The 21157-nt window shown below is 44.2% G+C and overlaps 1 protein-coding gene across 12 annotated transcripts in view; it reads left to right on the forward strand.

Annotated features, from left to right (window-relative positions):
- Positions 1 to 21157, forward strand: part of REEP1 (receptor accessory protein 1) — a 125397-nt gene that overhangs the window by 36585 nt on the left and 67655 nt on the right. For all 12 annotated transcript variants that reach the window (XR_010750355.1, XR_010750354.1, XM_066377766.1 and 9 more), the window contains exon 2: positions 14027 to 14099. Coding sequence is in view for 10 of the 12 variants with exons in the window: in XM_066377766.1 (XP_066233863.1) it covers positions 14027 to 14099 (73 nt within the window). In the remaining 2 variants the exon portion in view is untranslated. The remainder of the gene's footprint in view (positions 1 to 14026; positions 14100 to 21157) is intronic.

Genomic DNA, 21157 nt, shown 5'->3' on the forward strand with positions numbered 1-21157 from the left:
AGGCTGCTGAAGTTGTCCCTCCTTCTGTGTGCAGCTTAGGGTTCAAACGGCTTTACAGCCAGGCCATGTGCCCCCCTAACAGGCCTGAGCAACTCTGTGGACAAGGAGGGCCTCAGGGTGCTGTGAGTATAGAAGTAGATCAAGTGGGTGGTTTGTAGCACAGTGCCCAGCCTGGAGCAGGGCCTGGGTCTGTGGGTCAGATGGGCATGTGGGTGATTCTGAGGGACAAGGGGGAGTCTACGACCCAGTGTTATTGACACAGTTTCTCACTCTTTCATTTGTTTTCAGCAGAACCAAAGCTTGTTACAGTTTGCATGAGTCTTGGTTAAATAGGTTTATGTAAAAGACCATTGTTTTTCAACCACCAGTCTGTGGACCAGTCCACCAGAAATTTCATGCTGCTCTGAGCAAGAGTTAACCACCCTGATGTTGTATGAATATTATAGGCCCAATGATCTTAGTTGAATTTTCTTATGCTCAAGGTGATTTTTGCCTTAATGGTCCCCAAAATAATTCTTCTATTTTCACCAGTCCCCATGGTTGCTGACTTGAGCCCAAAGTTGCTGGCTTGAGCTCAAGATCACTGGCTCGAGCCCAAGGTCGCTGGCTTGAACAAAGGGTCACTGGCTCGGATAGAGCCCCCCAGTCAAAGCACATATGAGAAGCAATCAACAAACAACTAAAGTGCTACAACTCTGAGTTGATGCTTCTCATCTCTCTACCTTTCTGTTTCTCTCTTGCTCTCTAAAAACAAAACAACAACTAAAGTGAGACCATCACTGATTTAGCACCTATGCTTTGAAATCTCACATTCTTGTTCAGCCTTGCCATGGATTTGTTATGTGATCTTAGCCCAATTATTAAGTTCTCTGATTCTTATTTTCAATCTGTGAAATGGAGATTATAATCATGCCTAGTGTATAGAGTTTTTGCATATGCACCTAAAGCCATGCCCAGTTCCCTGTGAGAGTAATAGTTGATACCAGTTATTATGTGATGTTAACATTTACCCCCCGAACTGTGAAGCTTTCTTTCTTGGTGACCTAGTTTGTTTCTTGGATAACTGGACATCCCTCACTAGGACATTCCCTTCCTTGTGCCCACCCTGTGATCATGGCCACGTGGGACTCACAGATGAGGAGAATGTGTATTGTTTTCACTCTGAAACAAACACATTTCCTTGTATCCCCATCCTTGATGCCAGTTCCTTCTGTTATTCAGTCTTGGAATTTCCTCTCCTTCTTAGTGACCTAGTTTTATCCATTCTCTCCAAATCTGCAAAAGCAGATGGCACATTTGTTCAAGAGTAATTCTCATTCTTTGGTGAATGAGAGGGATGTCTTTATTTCTTAACAACGAAAACTGTTCTATTTCCACTTCTTAACTTTCAAGCAGTATTCTACTGGACCCTTCAGAGCAGTACCAAGGGTTACCTTTCCAGCTCTAAGAAAAGTTATTGCCCAAATCAGGGTACATACCTCATTCATAAATAAAATGTTCTGGAGATTCTCCTCTCGAAATTGAAATTTCGCTCACTGGAGGAAGCTGGCTATTTTCCAGCTTGCTTTCTTTTCTCCAGCTTTTGTGGTCTAATCAGGGAGGCATTCTGGGCAGGCGCCAGACAGCCCCGCTTCAGTCTTTGTTCTTCCATGAGCAAGTGAGTTGGGTCTGGCCAGTGTTTGCCTTCCTCTGGCTCCTCCTGCTCTTCGGTGAGATGACAACAGTGATTTTATTAGCTGCCCAAGCCTTTCTGCTGACAAGCCCAGGGTCTGCAATTGTGTTCCCTTCTTACGAGCCATACAATTATTTTTAACCAAGCTGCTTCAGATTCTCTCTGGAATAAATCAAGGTATAAAAAAAATAAACAAAATTTCAGTATCAGGAACATACTTAGTAGTGTAACTTCTGCACAGAACATAATATACAGCATTTTCCCCTATCCAACCAGAACCATTTAAAACATACATATTTGCATATCCAACCAGAACCATTTAAAAGATACATATTTGCATTGCTCATTAATTTTCACTCATTTTCTATCATCGTGTCTTCTATAATGAATTGAGATGGGTTTACAATGCCTTCTAAAATTGGTAAATTTGATTTTGCTTGAAATTTTTGGTAAATTAAATAAATCACTTTGTACTATAAAATAGAACAGATATAATTGAAAGACTATATATTGTTTTCTTATAAATTTGTTAGCATAAAGTTTTTATGGATTAAATGAACTATTGGCCTATACTAATTAAATTCTAAGAAAATTATAAAATTTTAAAGTATGGATGATTTTGAATACTCATATGAAGATTTGGGGGGGGTCATAAAAATCATTTATTTTATTTTAATTGTGGTAAAAAAACATAATAAAATATACTATCTTAACCACTTTTACAGTTTAGTGGTATTAAGTATATTACATTGTTGTGGAACCAATACCCAGAATTTTTTCATCTTGCAAAATTAAAAATTGAAACTCTGTAGTCATTAAACACTACCACCCAACTCCCCTTCCCCCAGCCCCTGGCAACCACCATTTCACTTCCTATTTCTCTGAACTTATCTAGAGAAGTATCTAGGTAAACAGTAGACTTATATGAGTAGATTGACTCATATAAGTGTAGTTATACAATATTTATCTTTTTGGCTCATTTCCTCAAGGTTCATTCATGTTGTAGCATGTATTAAGGTTTCTTTCCTTTGTAAGGCTGAATTTTATACACACACACATACATATATCACATTTTGTGTATTCATTCCTCTATTAATGGACACTTGAGTTACTGCTTTCTCTCAGCTATTGTGAATAATGCTGCTATGTACATGGGTGTATAAATATTTCTTTAAGACAGAACTATTTTTAAATTTTGGCTGAATTCTACTCTGTGAACTTGGGTGATTTTAACCATCAATAAATCAGTAACTCAATATACAAGACCAACCTCATTTGGCAGTATTTGTTCATATGGTATCATAGGACTGTAAGCACAAGAGATGCAGCCTCAGTCTAGCTGAGTGACAGGGTTAGAAGAACCTGAGTTCATACTTGGGCAGGTATGTCTGCCACAGGCCCACATTCCTGCTGCAAGGGAAGCAGGAAAAGAGAGCATCCATCATTTTCAGCATCAGTTACCTAAGGTGAAAACTTCCATACACAAGGTGTGGGGGGAGGTCATTGTTATGCAGGGAGCCAGAAGAATGATAAAGGCTTGCTACACAAGCTTACCATCATCTAGAATTTTCACATCCCATTAGGTCACAGCTTTTCTACCTGCCTAGAATGGCTTGGTGTGGCTGAGGAGATCACACCATGACACATGTGTTTAGGGTGGTAAACATGTAGTGTAGGACTACCAAATTTCTGATACAGGGTGTCTTTGGGTTATGACACAGTTTCATTCCTACGACAGTGACATAACTTGAATTTTAGTGTTAATCAAAACACATCCTAGCCTAAGTCACTTACTTATCCTAACACAGTTGTAAAATCATAATCCAGAACATACAAACAAAACACAGGCCACGTTACTGCATATTTTTCCACATGTGCAATCATTTGCCCATGTAGTCCTTAAGTACGACACTAACAGTGTAAGCTGAAATACTCACATCTCAACTTTTTAAAGTTTTTATGGGAGTGAGCATTGTAAACTCGAAATGTCATATGTCGAGACTGTTGTAACCCAAGGACCCTGTGTACTTGTGTGATCACTGGAAACCTGAGAGAACGTCTGCACTCTGTCCATGCTGGCTCCCCTCCATGGGTTATCTTCTCTACCTCTGTCTCCTAGAACCAGGCCTTGCCTTTTTCTAGGACCCCCATGAACCTGACTCCTTGGAAGCCCATCAGTCTTTCTTTTTCAATCTGTTCTTGTATTTGTGTTTAGGGGTGGATCTAGGTTTTATGGGGCCTGGAGCTTTTACAGAGAACAGGAGCTTTTTCAGAAACAGTCATAAAGAAGAATTTGGTGAAGATGTTGGTGGGATCCCACAGCTTGAACTCCTTTAGCTTCACTGTAAATCTACTTCTGCTCGTATTCATTCTTTCTTTTTCCCATTTAAAAAAGTGGGGTATAGTTTGCAAACAGTGGAATTTACCCTTTCAATTGAGTACTTCTGTGAGCTTTGATAAATGTATAGTTATGTAACCACTATCCATATAAACATGGAACAGTTCCTTCATATCCAAAAGTTTCCCCATGCCGTTTTTTTATTATGAGAGAGGGAGAGAGAAAGACACGCTCGCGCGCACACACACACACAAAGTGAGAGAGGTGAGAAGCATCAACTTGTAAGTGTAGCACTTTAGTAGTTCATTGATTGCTTCTCATATGTGCCTTGACCAGGGGGCACCAGCTGACCCAGTAACCCCTTGCTCAAGCCAGCAATCTTGGGCTTCAAGCTAGCAACCTTTGGGCTCAAGCCAGTGACGTGGGATCATGTCGATGATCGTACGCTCAAGCCAGCTACCCCATGCTCAAGCTGGTGACCTTGGGGTTTTGAACCTGGGTTCTCAGCATCTCAGGTCAGTGCTCTATCCACTGTGCCACCACTGGTCAGGCCCCCATGCCCTTTTGTAGTCAGTTTCTCTCCCCACCCCAGCCTCTGACAATATATCTGTTTTCTATCTGTATAGTTTTATCTTTTTAAAAGAATATCATATAAGTGGAGTCATGCAGCATGTGCCCCTTCTAGTCTGGCTTCTTTCACTTAGCATGATACATTGGTATTTCATCCATGTCACTGCATTATTCCCCACCCTGTGCCTAGCACTGGAGCTGCTGAGATGGGGAAGGACCAGTCCCCGCCCTCGGAGAGTTCCTAGTCTAATGGAGGAGGCACTTGGGCCCATCATCAGAGGCTTTACCTCAATACTTAGTACACAAAGCTTTGCCCTACTGTTATCTTATTCTGATACACCAGGTACCCCAACTCCTTTATGAGCACCCTGAGGATAGAGTCTCTGGCCTTCTTGAGGTATCACATTGGGTTGGAAAGAGCAAGGAATTTGAAGACAGGCAGGCTGTTTGGATACAGCTCACCCACTGAGCAACTCTGTGATCTTATGTTGGACTCAGTTTTGGCACTGAATAGGTACTGAATAAATATCTATTGAATGAATGAATGTAACCCACTGAAGTCCCGATCCCTCCTGTGTGAAAAGAGGATATAGTCATGACTTCACCTGACTGCTGTGAGGATCAGTGCCCAGTATGGCACCTGATGGGCATAAGTAGAGGTCTGACTGTTCCCCCTCACCTTCTGTGGAGCCCTAAGATACCTTCTGCAAAAAGGCACAGGCACATTGTGCTGAGCTCCAAGCTGGCTGGGCAGGATGACACTGGCACCTGCAATGTGGGAGCCAGGAAGGCATGAGCTGAGCAGACAAGTGCCCAGAAAACCCCCCAGGTACCTCACAGATACCCAGCAGGCACCACCCTCCACAAGTCCAGTGCAAAGAGCCAATTACACGTATTGCCCCGCCACTTTCTTTAATGGTGCAGTTCTTTCCCCTTACCAAATACTGTCTATTCCTTGTAGGGGGCTTTGGAGGAAGTCTACCAGAAGAAAACCATAGCCTTTTCCCAGGGGACTGTCTGACTGCAGTTGGGTCTCTGGCTCTCAGACCCTGGGAGAGGGTATGGGCTGGGAGGTGGGCAGCCATAGGGCAGTCATTGTCAAGGAATCTGTTCTCTTCCTTCAAAACACATTCACAGGACTCAACACAGTGGGTATGATTTTTAGTTATCTGTTTGTTAGCTGTGCTCCCTACCACAGCACCAAGGATACGCAGTATATGCTCAACAAATATTTAATGATTGAATGAAAAATATTTTCTGGTTAAAAGAACTGGCATTTGGAGAAGGTAAGGGAATTACTGTTTGTCATTCATCTACAATGTTTCTGGGATTTAACAGTTTTACCTGTAGTCTCCTTGTTTAACCTGCATAATAGCTGCTGAAGGTGGGTGTTTTTAGTCTGTATCCTCAAGGAAACCAGCTCAGGATGGTTGAGAAATGCTCCCTCAGTCCCACAGCTAGTCCAGTGATAGAGCAGGCTAATGCCAAAGCTCAGCATCTGGATTTCTTAAGAATAGAAATTTCTACAATTTAGACTTTAAAAAATATTCAGACTGATACTTGAGCAGGATTTGAGTGGGTTGGATTGCAGAGTTTAAAGCTTAACAGCATGAGCTGAAAATTTGTAGAATGTTTGCTCCATTTTGTGCAAAAGCACACAAGTTGGGTTTGGAGGTACTTCTGTAATTCAATTTAAAGTGGGTTTTTGCCGCACAGATTACACACAGCTCTAAATAAGCAATAACACCCCCCCACACACACACACACCGCCTCTGTGCTAAGAGAGGAGAATGGTTGTGGACTTGGGGCAGGTGGCCTGAGTTTGAACCTTATTGGATAATGGAAAGGCCTTTGGCAGGTCCCTGGACAGTCTGAGTCTGTTTCTCATTTGTTATCTAGGAAAGTAACCCCAGTTATCTGAGAGGGCTGTGGTGTGGATCAAATGAGCAAATAAGCTAATGAAATGTTTGTAAGGGAGTTACCCCAGGAAGAGCTTTATAGTGTCAGCTGTCCCAAATCTTCTGATAGGCATAGGGGCCTGAAATGCCCTGGGAAAGGAAAGACTGCAGAGAGAGGTGAGCAGGATCACATGCCAAAGCGAGAATAAAAGGGTGTGGCTTGTTTCTGCTCTGCAGAGATCTGCCGAGAAACAGCCTTGTTTGTGTAAATAGTTTATGCACTTGGAAGTCTGTAATTATAGTGTAACTGGTCTCAGTAAATATATAATGTGAGCCAGAGTGGAGTCCTCTTAGTCAAAGAAGCATGCAGCTCTTCGTCCTTCTGTCTGGTCCTCATTCATTCATTCATTCATTTGCTCATGTGTGGATTACTGCAGTCCAGTCAAGAAGGCAGTGGAGTCAGATGGACCTAGGTTCAAGTGTGGCCTCCTATTTCATTTCATTAACTCCTAGTTTCCTTATCTGCAATGATATCTGTCTCAGGATTATATGAAGATTAGAAGTGATCATGCCTGTAAAGAAGTTGGTACAGTTCCTGGGACATAGGAGCACTCAGTAAATAAATAGTACCTTAAAATCATCATAATATAATCACCAAGGAGCCAATATGCACAGTCGGCCAGTTCTGCTGTTTTCATATTTTCTGCTTCTGGCTTTTTATAAGGTCATAGTGGGAGAGTAGAAGCTGAGGCCCAAATGTTGGGACCCATGGCAGCCAAATCCCAGGTTTGAGCTGTGTGCACAGCCTGCACCTCTTTCCCAGTTATGCTTCTGGATAACCACTGTAAGGATGGTCCCTGCAGCACTGTGACAGAGGTCAGGCTTGCTCAGGGGCGTTTAGAACCCAGACCCACAGCATATCTGAAGATAGTCTTATCAGGGCTTGAGCATTAACAGGCCCTGGAAGTGCATATGTTTACAGTGTACCTTTGTTTTGTCACACATGGACCCTCTGATACCAGAAGTTGTCTCAGAGCTTGGAGGCTGATGCCTAGGTCACCTTTATCGATTTTTGGAGACACACACACACTCACTCATGACTCTGAATTCTTCCAAATGCTTTTTTTTAAAGGTCAGGTTGAGATATTAGTAAAATTAGTAATTATTCACTCCTGAAATTTATATTGTGAGTTAAGGATTCAATTTAGTAAAATTCACTCCTTAGTGTGATTTTTTTTATTAGGTGTTTGAATTCTGAAGTTTGATAAATGTATACAGTTGTGTAATCACCACCACAAGATGCAGGACAATTCCATCATTTCCTAAAATTCCTTCACTCTCCTTTATGATCAGCCTTTCTTACCATCTCCGAGCTCTGGCAACCGCTGATCTGTTTTTTGTATCTGTAAATTTTCTCTTTACAGAGTAACATGTAAATGGAATCACAAAACATGTTAACTCAGGTTTGGAATCCTTCACTTAGTATGATGCCTCTGAGACTCCAAATGCTTTGATGGCAGCAAGATTTAGTGGTTCTGAGATCAACATGGAAAATCAGTAGCATTCCTATATACCGTATAACCAATAGAAAATCTAACTTTATGAATTTATAGTTTCACCAAAAAACTTCTGAAGTACCTGGGGTAGACCATGTACAAGATCTTTACGAAGAAATGTATAACTTATTGTGAAGAGATGTTAAAGAATGCTAAGAAATGGGAGAAGAGATTGTGTTCATAAGGAGAAAACCTGATGCTGTAAACATGGCGATTCTTCCTAAGTAAATCTATAAATTTAGTGCAATTCTAATCAAAATCCAAATAAGGTTTTCCCTGGAATTTGACAAGGTATCATGAAATTCATATTGAAAAACAAAGGGCCAAGAATAGGTAAGATAATTTTAAGAATATCAGAATTTATTATAAAGCTATACAAATGAAGGGGATTGTCTAGACAGTGGACCGGTGGAACAAAATGGACAGCTGAAATAATACCTACACACATTGGAAAACTTTGTATGTGATGGGTGGAGCTGCAAACCAATGGGAAAGGATTCAGCATTTATTACTGGGACAATTGGGATCCATATAGAAAAGAAAAAAAATTGAATCCTTAACTCACAGCATAAATTTCAGCTGAATTAAAACCTAATAGTGAAAAGCAAATGTTTAAAACTTTTATGAGAAAATACATGTGAGTAAGATTTCCTCAAGATAAAAAAACAAGCTATAAAAGAAAAGATTAATAAAAACATGGTGGAAATGATTAATACCAAAATCAAGATTGTTGGGGAAAGAGTGAGTGGAATGTATCAGGAAAGAGTACGTTGGAGATTTCAAATATACCTGTCATGTTTTCAAGTTTTTATGTTAAAATTATAGCATGTTTATTGGAATGTCAGCAGGAACTCAAGAATCAGGAAGCATCCTTCTGTTAGAGTAGCAGAAATGGTCTTGGAAGTTGATTCTCACAGACAGTGATAAAAAACAATTGATTCATAAGCTTTTAGAAAACCCTTCAGAGTACCAGAATTAGAAATTATATATTTTTATTGTATTAAGAACAAAAAGCACAAAATGTAATCAGTATATATTTTAATGCCTTTTAATGCTCAGGAAGCAGCATGCCTCTGTGAATTGGAAGACTTTTTGTGCAAGTTCATTTTTCTGGATATGGCTGACCATTTCTTAAAAATTATGAACTGGAACATACACACACAGAAAGGATCATAGAACATACGAGCACAATGTAATATACATTTGTAATTATTAAACCAAATTCTGCATAACTACCACACAAGGCAAGAAATTCAGCATTCCAGAAGCCCACATGTGGTATACCATTTCTTAAATTCAATTTTTTTTTGTCACAGTATGAAAACCAAATAGTCCTGTTATTTTTCTTATATTAAAAAGATTAATTTTAAAAATTTTGCTAGCATTGATTTAAAACTTTTTCAACATTACTTTGAATTGGGAGCTGTTGTCTGACACTAGCGTGCCTGTGAAGACTGTGAGAAATACTCTGTTTCATGGTTTATGGAGTTTAGGCTCAGTTAGCAATCACAGTGCCATAGCTTGTCACTGAGCGCCTAGCTAGTGATCACTCCTCTGTGGGCACTGGGGAACGGTGACTATGAACGCTACCCTGCCTCAGTGACTGCAAGTGATGTCACAGCTACAGTTAACTCATGCAAGTAATACCTCTCTTCTCTGGTCCAGGGCTTCAGGAGGTTAGTAAGTAGCTTCAGAGTTGTGTTTTCCCTGACTTTGACCAGTGGGGCAGGTGTGTGATCTTAGCCATTTTGGATTGTTCCCCCCGCCCCTATCTGAGTATTTGCTGTTTTGCCTGGGACATTGGCATTTTTTTTAACTCTCTGGTTAGATTGCCCTTAGTGGTCAGGTGAAGAGTCCATGGCCCAAGGACTGGGAGACGGCACAGTGCAGCAGGGGCTCTTTTCCTCAGTGCTGTCAACACTTTGGGCTGGATCATTCTCTCTTTGGGGCTGTCCTGTGCACTGTGGGAGGTTGAGCAGCATCCCTGGCCTCTACCTATTAGATGCCAGTAGCACTCTCTCAGTTGTGGCAAAGTGTTTTAGGCATTGTCCAAATGGCTTCCAGGAAACTAAATCATTCTTATGTGGGAACCACTGCCTTAGAGAATAGTGTTCACATGAGACTGACAGCTCCTTCTCTCTATGCAGCTCTGAGGAAGTTGGGGAGGCAACCTGGATGAAGGCTTTAACTTGGAGCAAAAGGAGAGAGGCTGGGCAAAGATAGGAGAGATGTGACAGGCAGATAAATGGAGCCAGTAAGTTAGGGGCGGAGGCTTCAGGGTAACAGTAAATGACAGTGGAGAAGGGAGGGTGGGCGCAGAGCTCAGAAGTGGGAAGTGCAGTGTGAGGCTCCATCCAGAGATAACTGATAGCTGGGAGGTGTGTGTTAGCACTGAGCCTAGTCACCTCCCAGAGGCACTCACACCTCCTTCCTCCCCTCTGCTGGGGCTGATGGTGAGCATTAAGTAGTTGTAGAGCCTCCTAAGTATTTTACTGCTTTCCTCCTGACCTGTAGAGAGTTTTGTGAATCTATCAGTGAGCTAAGCTCCTTGGAGAGAGATTGCAATTCTTTCTTCATTCACTCAACAGACATTTTTTTAGTACCCGCTTGGTCAGGGGCTGTGAGGCCCTAGGGACCTCACTAATTACCTAGGACTGTGTCATCTGGGTGGGGAGGCTGACTCAGCCGGCACAGTAGCCCAGGAGAAGACAGCCCGACTTCAGGATGCCCCGGGTTCACATCCCAGCTCTCTCCTCCTGGCTGTTGCCTCCTGGGCCTTAGTGTCCTCATCTGTGAAATGGACTAGAATTCCTACTCCATATGGGTGTTGGAAGGATTGAGTGAGAGAATGTATACAGTGCGTGGAGTGGTCCCTGGCATTAGTAGTACTCAGTGATATTAATATTATTAGTCTTAATATTTTGTTAGTACTACTACATAAGAGCTATAATAGACAAAGAATGTCACAAAAAATTCTGAGGAACAAGTGATCAGAGACTCAGAAGAAGTGACTTTTGAGATGGATCTTAAAGGAATTTTATTGGGAATAAAAGCTGTGGGTTATGGGAAGATTGTGCACCAAGATTCAGGCAGGACAGAGCAGGTGGGAAGGCACAGCTGTGAGTGAGTAAGCATGGCTCGCCGGGGGAGAGCTGCTCGTTGTGAGAGCCCAAGGCTGGCAGGGAAGGCGCTGGGGCCGGTGGGCAAGGGCCTTGCGAGGGTACTTGGTCTGCATGATCGTAGGTCCCCAGCTCTTTGGCTTGGACTTGCTTCGTTTGTTATTTCTTTTCTTCAAAACAGATTTAGAAGAACTTGCTACGTTAATCCCATGCTCTCTTTCCTGGGCGGTGAAACGCTAAGTGTGCTCCTTTACCTGCCAGGGTCATTGAGATTTCAGGGACTGGAAAAGGAAATTTGTCTTGCTCTCCCTACGCTGTCAGGTAGGGGACACCGGCAACCACCTCAGGAGTCCAGCAGATGGAGCACAGTCCTCCTTGTCTGTGTGCCCTGAGACTTCCCAGTTCTGTGACCACGCAGAGCTGCGGCTGCTCATGGAAGTTTAGAGGAGCAAAGCAAGCGGCTGTTGAGTTGCTGTGGACTTTGCACCTGTCTCTCTCCTGCCGGTCACGCGCTGCCTCGGGCAGGGGTTGGACACCTTCCTGGGAGATGTGGCTGCTACAGGGCATCTATGCGAGAGAAGCCATGGCGTGTGGCCCAAGGCTGTGCTGAATCAACCATTGCCGGCTGGCATCCCCCTGGCTGCTGAGACCTCAATCCCAAGGCCATGAATGTGCCCTGGACGGCTCCGCCCTTCACTTCACCACTCTGCAGCTCCACACAGTGAACACCGTGTCCTTATTGAGAATTTGCCAGGCTCGGGGGGTGCAGTTATGAAAGGGACAGACACCATCCCTGGCTCTGTGGGACATGTCGTGTGGCAGAGGCAGACATTGAGTATACCACTGCAAGTGGTATGGGTAAGGGCTAAGACGGGGCTGTTGTGCATGTGGCATGGGGAGAAGAGCCTAATTCTCAGGGGGTGATACGGTCAGGACCGGCCTCAGCAGGAAAGCAGACTCTCTCTGATTATCTGAGAATGCTTGGGAGGGGGCAGGGTGGAAGGGCTGGGTAGACACCCTCCTGTAACTGAACCCTGCAGGCTTCCCCCGGACGTGCCCTCTGCCTGCCTGGTGCCTTCCTTCTCTTTCTTAAATTTCTTTCCTCCTATTTGAGTTTTACTTTTCCCCCTTCCTTTCAGATATTCATTGTCCCCTTTGCTGGCTTACCTGGCTCCCCACACATAATAATCCCAGGCTTCACAAAGGATGGCCTTGCTCTCCAAGTCAGTGGACAGTGGTAGTAAAAAGTCAGGCTTGGAGGAGGCCATCCTGGCTCGGTCCCCAGCAGACATCAGCCAGTCTTCGGATGCCTTAGTCCTCAGTGCTCATGGAACGTTAGACAAGCAAGTGGCTGACCACTCTGTACATTGCTGTCCTGTCTGCGAAAGAGGTTCCTGTGACCAAGGCAGACTGAGGACTGACCGGATGGATGCCTGTGACGCACTGAGGGCAAGGGCTGTGTGAGTCAAGGTTATAAGCCCCCACCCCTTTCAGCATCTTCAGACTGATTTGGTTCAGTTAACTTTGTTTTTCCCTGGCAGCCTGATGAATATAGAATGTCAGGGTGTAACCTGGCCACAGTGCTGTGGGAAGACTGACCACTGCTTGGTAAATTTCATCTGCACTGTGAGTTTTCTGTACGGCCTCTCAATACTGAGTACAGAGCCAGGGCTTTGGGCTTCCCAGGTGTGGGGCAGGGACCCTGGAAGCTCTCTGTCTGTGGGTTGTCACAGGAGATTTTGGCTCCTGTGGGGTGGGGGATAAGCACACCTCCTATACCCTCAGTTTGTACCTGCATTGACACGTTGGTGTGGCACTCTCTGTCAGGTAAAAGCAATAGGCTCGCTCTTCTAGCTTAAAGATCCTGTGATTCACACATTTAGAAATATCCATTGAGCATCTACTATGTGGGAGGTACAGCTCCTATGTGTTGAATGACACAGCTGTTCTGTGCCCTGGAGGCACTTACAGTACGTGGGGAGATCCTGTCAGTGTCACCCAAACAGTAGTAAAAGAGCTCCGTGCTCACGTGCACCCTGGGCTGTGAGAGTTCTGTGGAGCATTGACCTCGTCGGAAGGTCAGGGGAGGTTTCCGTGAACAAGTCATGATGGAGCTGGGGTCTGATGAACAGGCATTAGGAACCAGACAAAGAAGAGGGAAGGAAGGTTGGTGGAGGGATGGTGGAGGGTTGGTGCAGGGTGGAGAGAAAGAGGTCAGGTAGAGCTATGCCACACAGGTCCTTAGAGGCAGGGCTGAGAGTCAGATTCTTTAATGACCCAGTGCAGCACTGGGCATGGATCAGTGAGAGCCAGTGCCCACACAGTCACGCTGGTATTATTTTTGCTTCATCTTAAAAGCAGTTAGAAGCAGTTTAATGCAGGGTGGGGATGTGTGTGGCAGGAGGGGGGTTGGCTTGAATGGGTTTACAGTTAAAAAGCTGATCTGACTGCCGAATGCTGAAATCAAGTATGAGAGGAGTGAAATTTGAAGAAACTTTCATGGCAAAGGAAGCCCAACGTGTGGTTGGGCTTTGTAGAGCATCACAGGGCAATCAGCAGCAGGAAAGTCTGACTTGAATTTTAGGGGTCTTAAAATGCTCAGGTTGGCTTCCCACACCCACCCCATTTTTGGCTTCCATGACCCAAATCATCCTTCCATGTTGCCAAACTGGAGGTTGTGGAGCTGTAACAGGAGGTTCCTAAGCACATCCCAGCCAGGAGCGAAAGACTTTCAGAGCATTCGTAAAAAATAACTCAAGCTCACAGCATTTTCTGTAGCTTAGAGAACTGTTCCTGGCATTGAAAACAGACATTTTCCATCAAATAGAATGAATGAAAATGACATTCTCTTTCTCTCTCTCTCTTCCCTTCAGGCTTATATTTGGCACCCTTTACCCTGCATATTATTCCTATAAGGCTGTGAAATCGAAGGACATTAAAGAATATGTAAGTAGCACCCTTTTGGTAGGGGAAACTGGGTGTGAACTGGTGGAGTAGGTGGGTGCTCTCTTTGATGTGGGTGCTGGCAGCAGGGCCTAGGAGGCCCTTTATCACTATTCTTCTCATGAGACTCCCCTGTCTGACTTCCTCTTTAGAACCAGACTGTAGAAGCAGGAAAGCAGGGAGGCACGGCAAAAGGAAATGGTACCTGGAATCAGAGGTCCCCCGGGCTGCCATATGCCAGTGGATGGCCTTGAATAACTGACCTCACCTCTCTGAGCCTCAGTTTCTTTGTCTGGAAAACACTGTAGACTGCAAAGCAGTGTGGTTGAGAGTCAGTCTGGCACCAGGGGCTGGAGTCCAGCAGACCTGGTTCAACTCCTGGGTCCGTGACTTAGGCTCTGGACCCACTCCAGTTCGATTTAAGCCCTGTGGTTTTATTAGCTTTTCAGGGGCAGGAGTTGTTCCTTATCCTATGACTATTTCCGTACAGCACCTAGCAGAGGGCTGAACATGTGGGAAGGGCCTCCTTGGTACTTACTGGTTTGGAGGATGTGTTACTGTTGGGTGATTTAGGAGCTGGTGTCATGGCCCTAGATGCACTGGGCACCTCTGGATGGGAGAACTGTCAGACCACTCCTGTTTGATAATGACCTGCAGGGGTTGGTTGTGAGGAAAGGAGAGCTACCCAGGTCAAAGTACACAAGAACCTGAAGTCAAGACCTGGCTCTGACATTGAGTTGATGCAATGCTGGGCAAGAAGCTTGACTTCTGAGAGCTTCCTATTCTTCAGATGAGCTGTGAGGTGAATAACAACAATCCTGGCCCCCGGGTTTGTGAGAGACAATGGGCCTCTGCTCTCCCTCTTTTACTCAGAAGGTGTCACTGGGCCAGTTTAGCCCAGGCAATGACATAATTCAGAGTGGGTTTGGAAAGTCATTCTTTTCTTCCTCAGATTTCTTAGAATGTCTTTGTGATGAAATCTGCAGCTCATCTGCAACCAGAAGTCACCCCACCCTCGGTTCCCAAAACTGCTTGCCCTGGCTTGCATTTGCTACCAAGCGTGGGGTCAGAGGGGTAGGCTCTCCCCGGAGACTGGGAACCTCAGAGTGAGGACTGTAAATAGCTGTTAAGTTGTAAGCACAGAACCCCATGACTCTCGGTTGATTTGGCACCAGGGTTAAGCATTAGACAGCCTCTCTCAGGTGCTCCTTCCAGCCTAGGCTGGAGGAAAGCTGTGCCGGGCGAGGACGCAAACTGGGGTCACCATGGTTCAAGGTCTGATCAGCTCAATTCTGTCAGCTCATCTCAGAGAGATCAAATCCTGGTAGATTGTTTTGCTCTGACTAATCCCACAGGAGTCCAGTTTATAACTAGAATGGCAATTCATAAATATAGAGTGAAAAATATAACTGACAAGCAGAGTAGCTGTTTGTGCTGCCAGGTGACACACGCTTTCCCCAGCAGACAAAGGTCAAGAGTCAAGATTAGATGGTGTCTAGGTAAATGGAACTGGAAGAAAGAAGCCGAATAGCTTTAGGGGGGTGCTGGCACGCTCACACTGCACACTCACTTATCCCCTTGTTTTGACCATAGACCCATTTGTCCTAGAGAGAAACCTGGGAATTTCCTTATGCTCCTGCTTCACCCTCATCCTCCAACCGGGTACATGCACCTGGTTGGTGACTGTGTCCCTTCATCTCGGTCCTCCCTCATCATCTTTCAGGCCAGGTTTCTCCTTTTCTGCTGCCGCTCTTAAATGAGGTTCTCACCATGGCTCCCCTGGAATATAGCAGTAGCCTGCATTAATTTCTTATTGCTATGCTAACAAATGACCATGAACTTAGTGGCTCAAACCAGCACAAGCTCTAGGGAAGAATCCACTTCCTTGCCTTTTTCAGTACCCGAAGGCCTCCTATACTCTTTGGCTGGAGCCTCCTTCTCCATCTGCAGTCAGCAGTACTGACCCCCAACTTCTATAGTCATGTCTCTCTCTGGCCAAAGCCAGGAAAGGGTCTCCACATTTAAGTGTCTGTGTGATTACATTGGCTCCACCTGGAAAATACAGGATGCTCTTTCCATCTGAAAGTTCTCCTTGATAGTCAGGATCAGCTGCCCCATCAAAGCCCATCAGTCCCCTTGTTGCCTATTCCCTAGTGGTATGGTGGTCCTGAAACGGCCAGATGACAATCTAGTCCCTGCTTCTGCTTCTTTGGAGTCATTCATATCCCACTGGAAGTATCCATCCTCCAGGTACTAAAATTATTAAAGAGCAGAACCCTAAAGTTTAGGGTTGAGAAGCAGAAATGCTGTGAGTCAGACCAGTGAATCTTGATCTTTAACTTACATATGAATAAACAGAGGATTTCATTAAAATACAGATTCTGATCCATTAGGTCTGGGGTGAGTCCTGGGATTCTGTAGTTTTAACAAGCTCCTTGATGATTCCAGTGGTGCTAGTCAAATACAAGCTGCAAATGTCTGTGTTCTGGGGGTGCATTCACATCATTCCAAAATGTGATCACGCCTCAACACCTGACTCTTAGTCGTCCTGCCCAGTTCCTCATTGTGCTGCCAAATCCTTACCTGGTATTTTAAACTGTACTTAGATTTTGTTTTAATCGGGTATGGTAAGACATTCAGACACAGAAATAACTGTCATGAGGAAGAAATTTTTACTTACTGCTCCTTAAAAGTAGGAGGCACATCACACCACAAGGGTCACACAGAGAAGCACCAGGGTTGGTCAGGAGGTGGGAAGAGGGAGGGGCATAGGTGGGCAACAGCCTCTATTGTGGTTTCTGTAGGGAAGTCACAGTAAGGCAGCGTATAGGATTGGCTAGTTGGAATAATTTCAGCAGGCTGTATAGGGTGTGGGGGCTGCCCCTCAGCTCCTGGTACTTGGCCCTGGAGTTACTGGGGCTGGGGAATGTTGGCTCACCCTGGGAGAGCTCCACAAAGGAGGTCTTTTGGAGTATAGGCTCTAGATTGGTCAGTTTCCATATGAAAAGTATACTCTAGGGCAGGTCTTTTGCTCTTTCTAAGAATTGACTAGTTGTGGGAGGAAGTCTCTCCCCAGTCTTCAAGGCCTCAGATGCCAGAGCATCACGAAACAGAAAATAAGAAAATGAAGTTAGTACACCTGATGACAGTGTAAATGTGTTATCACAGAACAGTTCTCTTTCCAGGCTAAGTGCACTACTCAGAGATCTGTCTGCAAGAGAGTGTCACTTCCTACTTATCTCAGGGCCAGGCTGTCCACTGTAGCTCCTGCCAGCAGATGGTGCAGAGTATTCTGTAAACTAGGCTCAAATTGTTGCTTTCTCAGTCATTTTGCACAGGAAATTCCCTGTGAGGTTACAGCAGGGTCCAGTTGCAAGAAGGAATATGAAAGGCTCAAGAAATAGTGTGCCAGGCATAGGGCAGGATCAAAGGTGAGGTGAAGCTAAAGAGGAGGCTAAGCCTGCTGCCTTCATGGCCATGGGTGAGGCCTCTTGCAGGCTTCCAGGAGCCCTGGGGCCATGGTATTATATGCTGTGGTGTCTCAGCCCATCTCTGTGGCTCATGGATGGTGTCTAGGCTCTGCTTCCCACTCTCTGGCTATAACTTAGGATCACAACTTTTCCCTATGTCCTCATGCTTGGATCCTGCCCCTAATCAGTCCAGAGAGACTCTTAGCCCTGCTGTCAACTATCTATTCCAGAATTGCTCCTGGTCATTTACCTCTCAAATTGGCCACAGCTCCCTCTCTATTCTAGAAGCTGTCCCGCCCATGCTCTGCTCATCTTGTAGGGAGTTTTGGATAAATTCCCTTGAACCTGGCAAGTTGTGTTTCATACCTTGGAAAAAAATAGCCATCATTTGGCTTCTGTACGGTATGATGGGAAAGAACATTTCCTGGTCATCTATTTGTGGTTTCCACATCTGAGCCGCCAGTATTTCATTTACCCTGAGAGACTCAGTGACTCATTCTCAGTTGGCTTTTTTTGCATAAAATATTTTAAAGTGTAGGAGTCCATGATGGAAACTTCTTTAAGCTAACATTTCTTTCTCATTTTTTATTTTAGAGAGAGGAAAGAGACAAGGGGGTATGAATAGTGGGAAGCATCAACTTGTAGTAGTAGTTGCTTCTCGTATGTTCCTTGACTAGGCAAGCACAGGGTTTTACACCAGCAACCTCAGCATGCCAGGTCGATGCTCTATCCACTGCACCACAGGTCTGGCTAAGCTAACATTGCAAGCCCTCTCTGCCATGCCTTCGTCTTTGGCCACAGCCCCAATCTCCCTTATGAGATTTGTTTGCTCTTGCCTTGCCAGAGGCCTGTTGGGCGTTCCTCTTAGATGTCTCCTGGGCCCTCAGACTGCCCTCAGCTTCATGGAGGTCTGCCTTTTCACCCTAAGTTGCCTCTTTCCTTACTTTCTTGCTGGTGTGAGAGGCTCCATGTCATACCATGCCCTGAATTCATCAGGCCCCTTTCCTCCCATGTGCACCCATCCATCCATTCAGCAGGTACTTCTGGGGAGCATCTGTTGCCTTGAACGTATTCCAGACCAGTATTTCTCAAAGTATGTTTCTTCTCAACCTTTATGAAGCTATCCTTTCTTTCCCATCCACAATGCCAACATTCTAATCTAGTCATTCAAAACATGTTTATTGAGTACTACTATGTCCTGGGAACTGTTTTAGGTACTAGAGATATAATGATGTTCAAAAAGTACTGGTTTTCACTCTCAGGGAACTTATAATATAGTAAGAAAAACATAGGAATAAACATATTTTCAAAGCAAAATGATAATTGTTATGACAGGGAGCATATATGACATTATGGGAGGAAGAAAAGAGGGGACTTACCCACACTTTGGACACTTCCTGGAGGAAATGACATTTAAGCTGAGATCTGAGGGCTGAAATCTGGTAGCAAAAGAAGACGCACTGTCCAGGGAACTGAAAGAGGTTCTTTATAACTAGAGTGGAAAATTTAAGAAGGTGTGGGTGAGAAGGAAAGCTTTTTATGGAGGTAATTAGGGTCCAGTTTATGCAAGGACTTGTATGCCAATTTAAGGAATTTGGACTTTGTCTTAACAGTAAGAAACCATTGAAGACCTTAAGCTAGGAAGGAGCATTATTAAATTTGGATATAACAAGATTATTCTGACTGGAATATGGAAGACATATTGGGAAGGAGGCAGAGATATAGAGACCAAGCAAAAAGCTGTAGTTCTATTCTAGACAGGAGATGTTGGTGGTCTGAAGTGAGAAAACAGTAGAGAGGGTGGAGAAGAAAAGATAGGTTCAACATAAATAAGAGGGTGGAAGTGACAGAACTTGTGAATTAGTTGGCTGTGTCATGTGAGGAGTACAGAGTTTTACCCAGGGAAAGTGTCTACTGTAGAGTTTAGAAGAGAATGTCTAGAACAAAGTCCTAGGCGGGAATTGATGGGCCAGAGAAGTAGCCAGAAGCTCAAGAGGAAATCCAGTAGTTGTGTTGGGGGAACTTTCCTGCTAAAAAGAGAATTTAAAAAATGAGGAAAGTCTAAGGGACCTCTGGGACAACATCAAGCATAACAACATCTGCATCATAGGGATACAGAAAGGAGAAGAGAGTGAGCAAGAACTTGAGAACCTGTTTGAAGAAATACTGAATGAGGCCTGTGGAGCCAATGCTTGCAGCCATCCCACAAGAGGGCTCCTCCTGCAAGGGCAGGGCAAAAGCCTGGAATCAGGCGGAGACCTGCAGCTGAGCAAAGGTGCTCACCCCTTCCCTCAGGGCCGAGCATAATGCCACCTGCAGGGGTGGGGTGAAGGACAAGGCCATCAAGGCTTGTACACCCAAGCACGTGATCACAGCCACTCCCGTGAAGGAAAGGCAGAAACCACAGCAACAACCCCAGTGGCAGGCACCGGCAATGCCCATACCAGAACACCCTAGGCAGCAACAGCAGAGGGGATGGCAGGCCTGCAGACAGACCACACCTAGGGAACACAGAGGACACACCCAGTGGACTCCAGTGGCCAAAACCTTCTTCTACACAGACAAAATGAGAAGGCAGAGAAATGCAACACAAATGAATCAAGAGAAATCCCCAAAAAGAACCTGAATGAGTCAGATATAACCAAACTAACAGATGCAGAGTTTAAAATAACGATTGTTAGGATGCTCAAAGATCTTAGAACAACAATAGATAGTCATTACGAACACCTAAATAAAGAGATAACAAATATAAAAAAGGACATTGAAATAATAAAAAAGAATCAGTCAGAAATGACAAATACAATATCAAAAATGAACACAGTGGAAGGAATTAAAAGCAGGATGGATGAAACTGAGAATCGAATCAGCGAGTTAGAGAACAAGATAAATAAAGGCATGGAAGTAGAGCAGAAAAAAGAAAAGAGACTCAAAAAGTCTGAGGAAACTCTAAGAGAGCTCTGTGACAAAATGAAGAGAAATAACATCCGCATCATAGGGGTTCCTGAAGAAGAAGAGAAAGAACAAGGGATAGAGACTTTGTTCAAACATATCATAGTGGAAAACTTCCCCCAATTAAGGCAGGAAAACATCTCACAAGTTCAAGAAGCACAGAGAACTCCATTAAAGAGAAACCCAAAGAAATCTACACAAAGACACATCATAATTAAAATACCAAAACTAAGTGATAAAGAGAAAATATTAAAAGCTGCTAGAGAAAAAAAGGCTATCACCTACAAAGGATCCTCCATAAGGATGACTTCCAACTTCTCAACAGAAACACTTGAGGCCACAAGGGAATGGCAAGAAATATTCAAAGTAATGCAGAACAAGAGCCTACAACCAAGACTACATTATCCAGCAAGGCTATCGTTTAAAATTGAAGGAGAAATAAAAAGCTTTACAGACAAAAAAAAACTCAAAGAATTCACTACAACGAAACCAAGGCTGCAAAAAATGCTAAGGGGCCTGTTGTAAACAGATCAAAGGAGAAAAAGAATATAGCAAAAGAGGAATACAGTTTTAAAGACTAAAATGGCAATAAACAATTACATATCAATAATAACCTTAAATGTAAATGGATTAAATGACCCG

This window comes from Saccopteryx leptura, chromosome 3, assembly GCF_036850995.1.
Source record: "Saccopteryx leptura isolate mSacLep1 chromosome 3, mSacLep1_pri_phased_curated, whole genome shotgun sequence".
Taxonomy (NCBI): domain Eukaryota; kingdom Metazoa; phylum Chordata; class Mammalia; order Chiroptera; family Emballonuridae; genus Saccopteryx; species Saccopteryx leptura.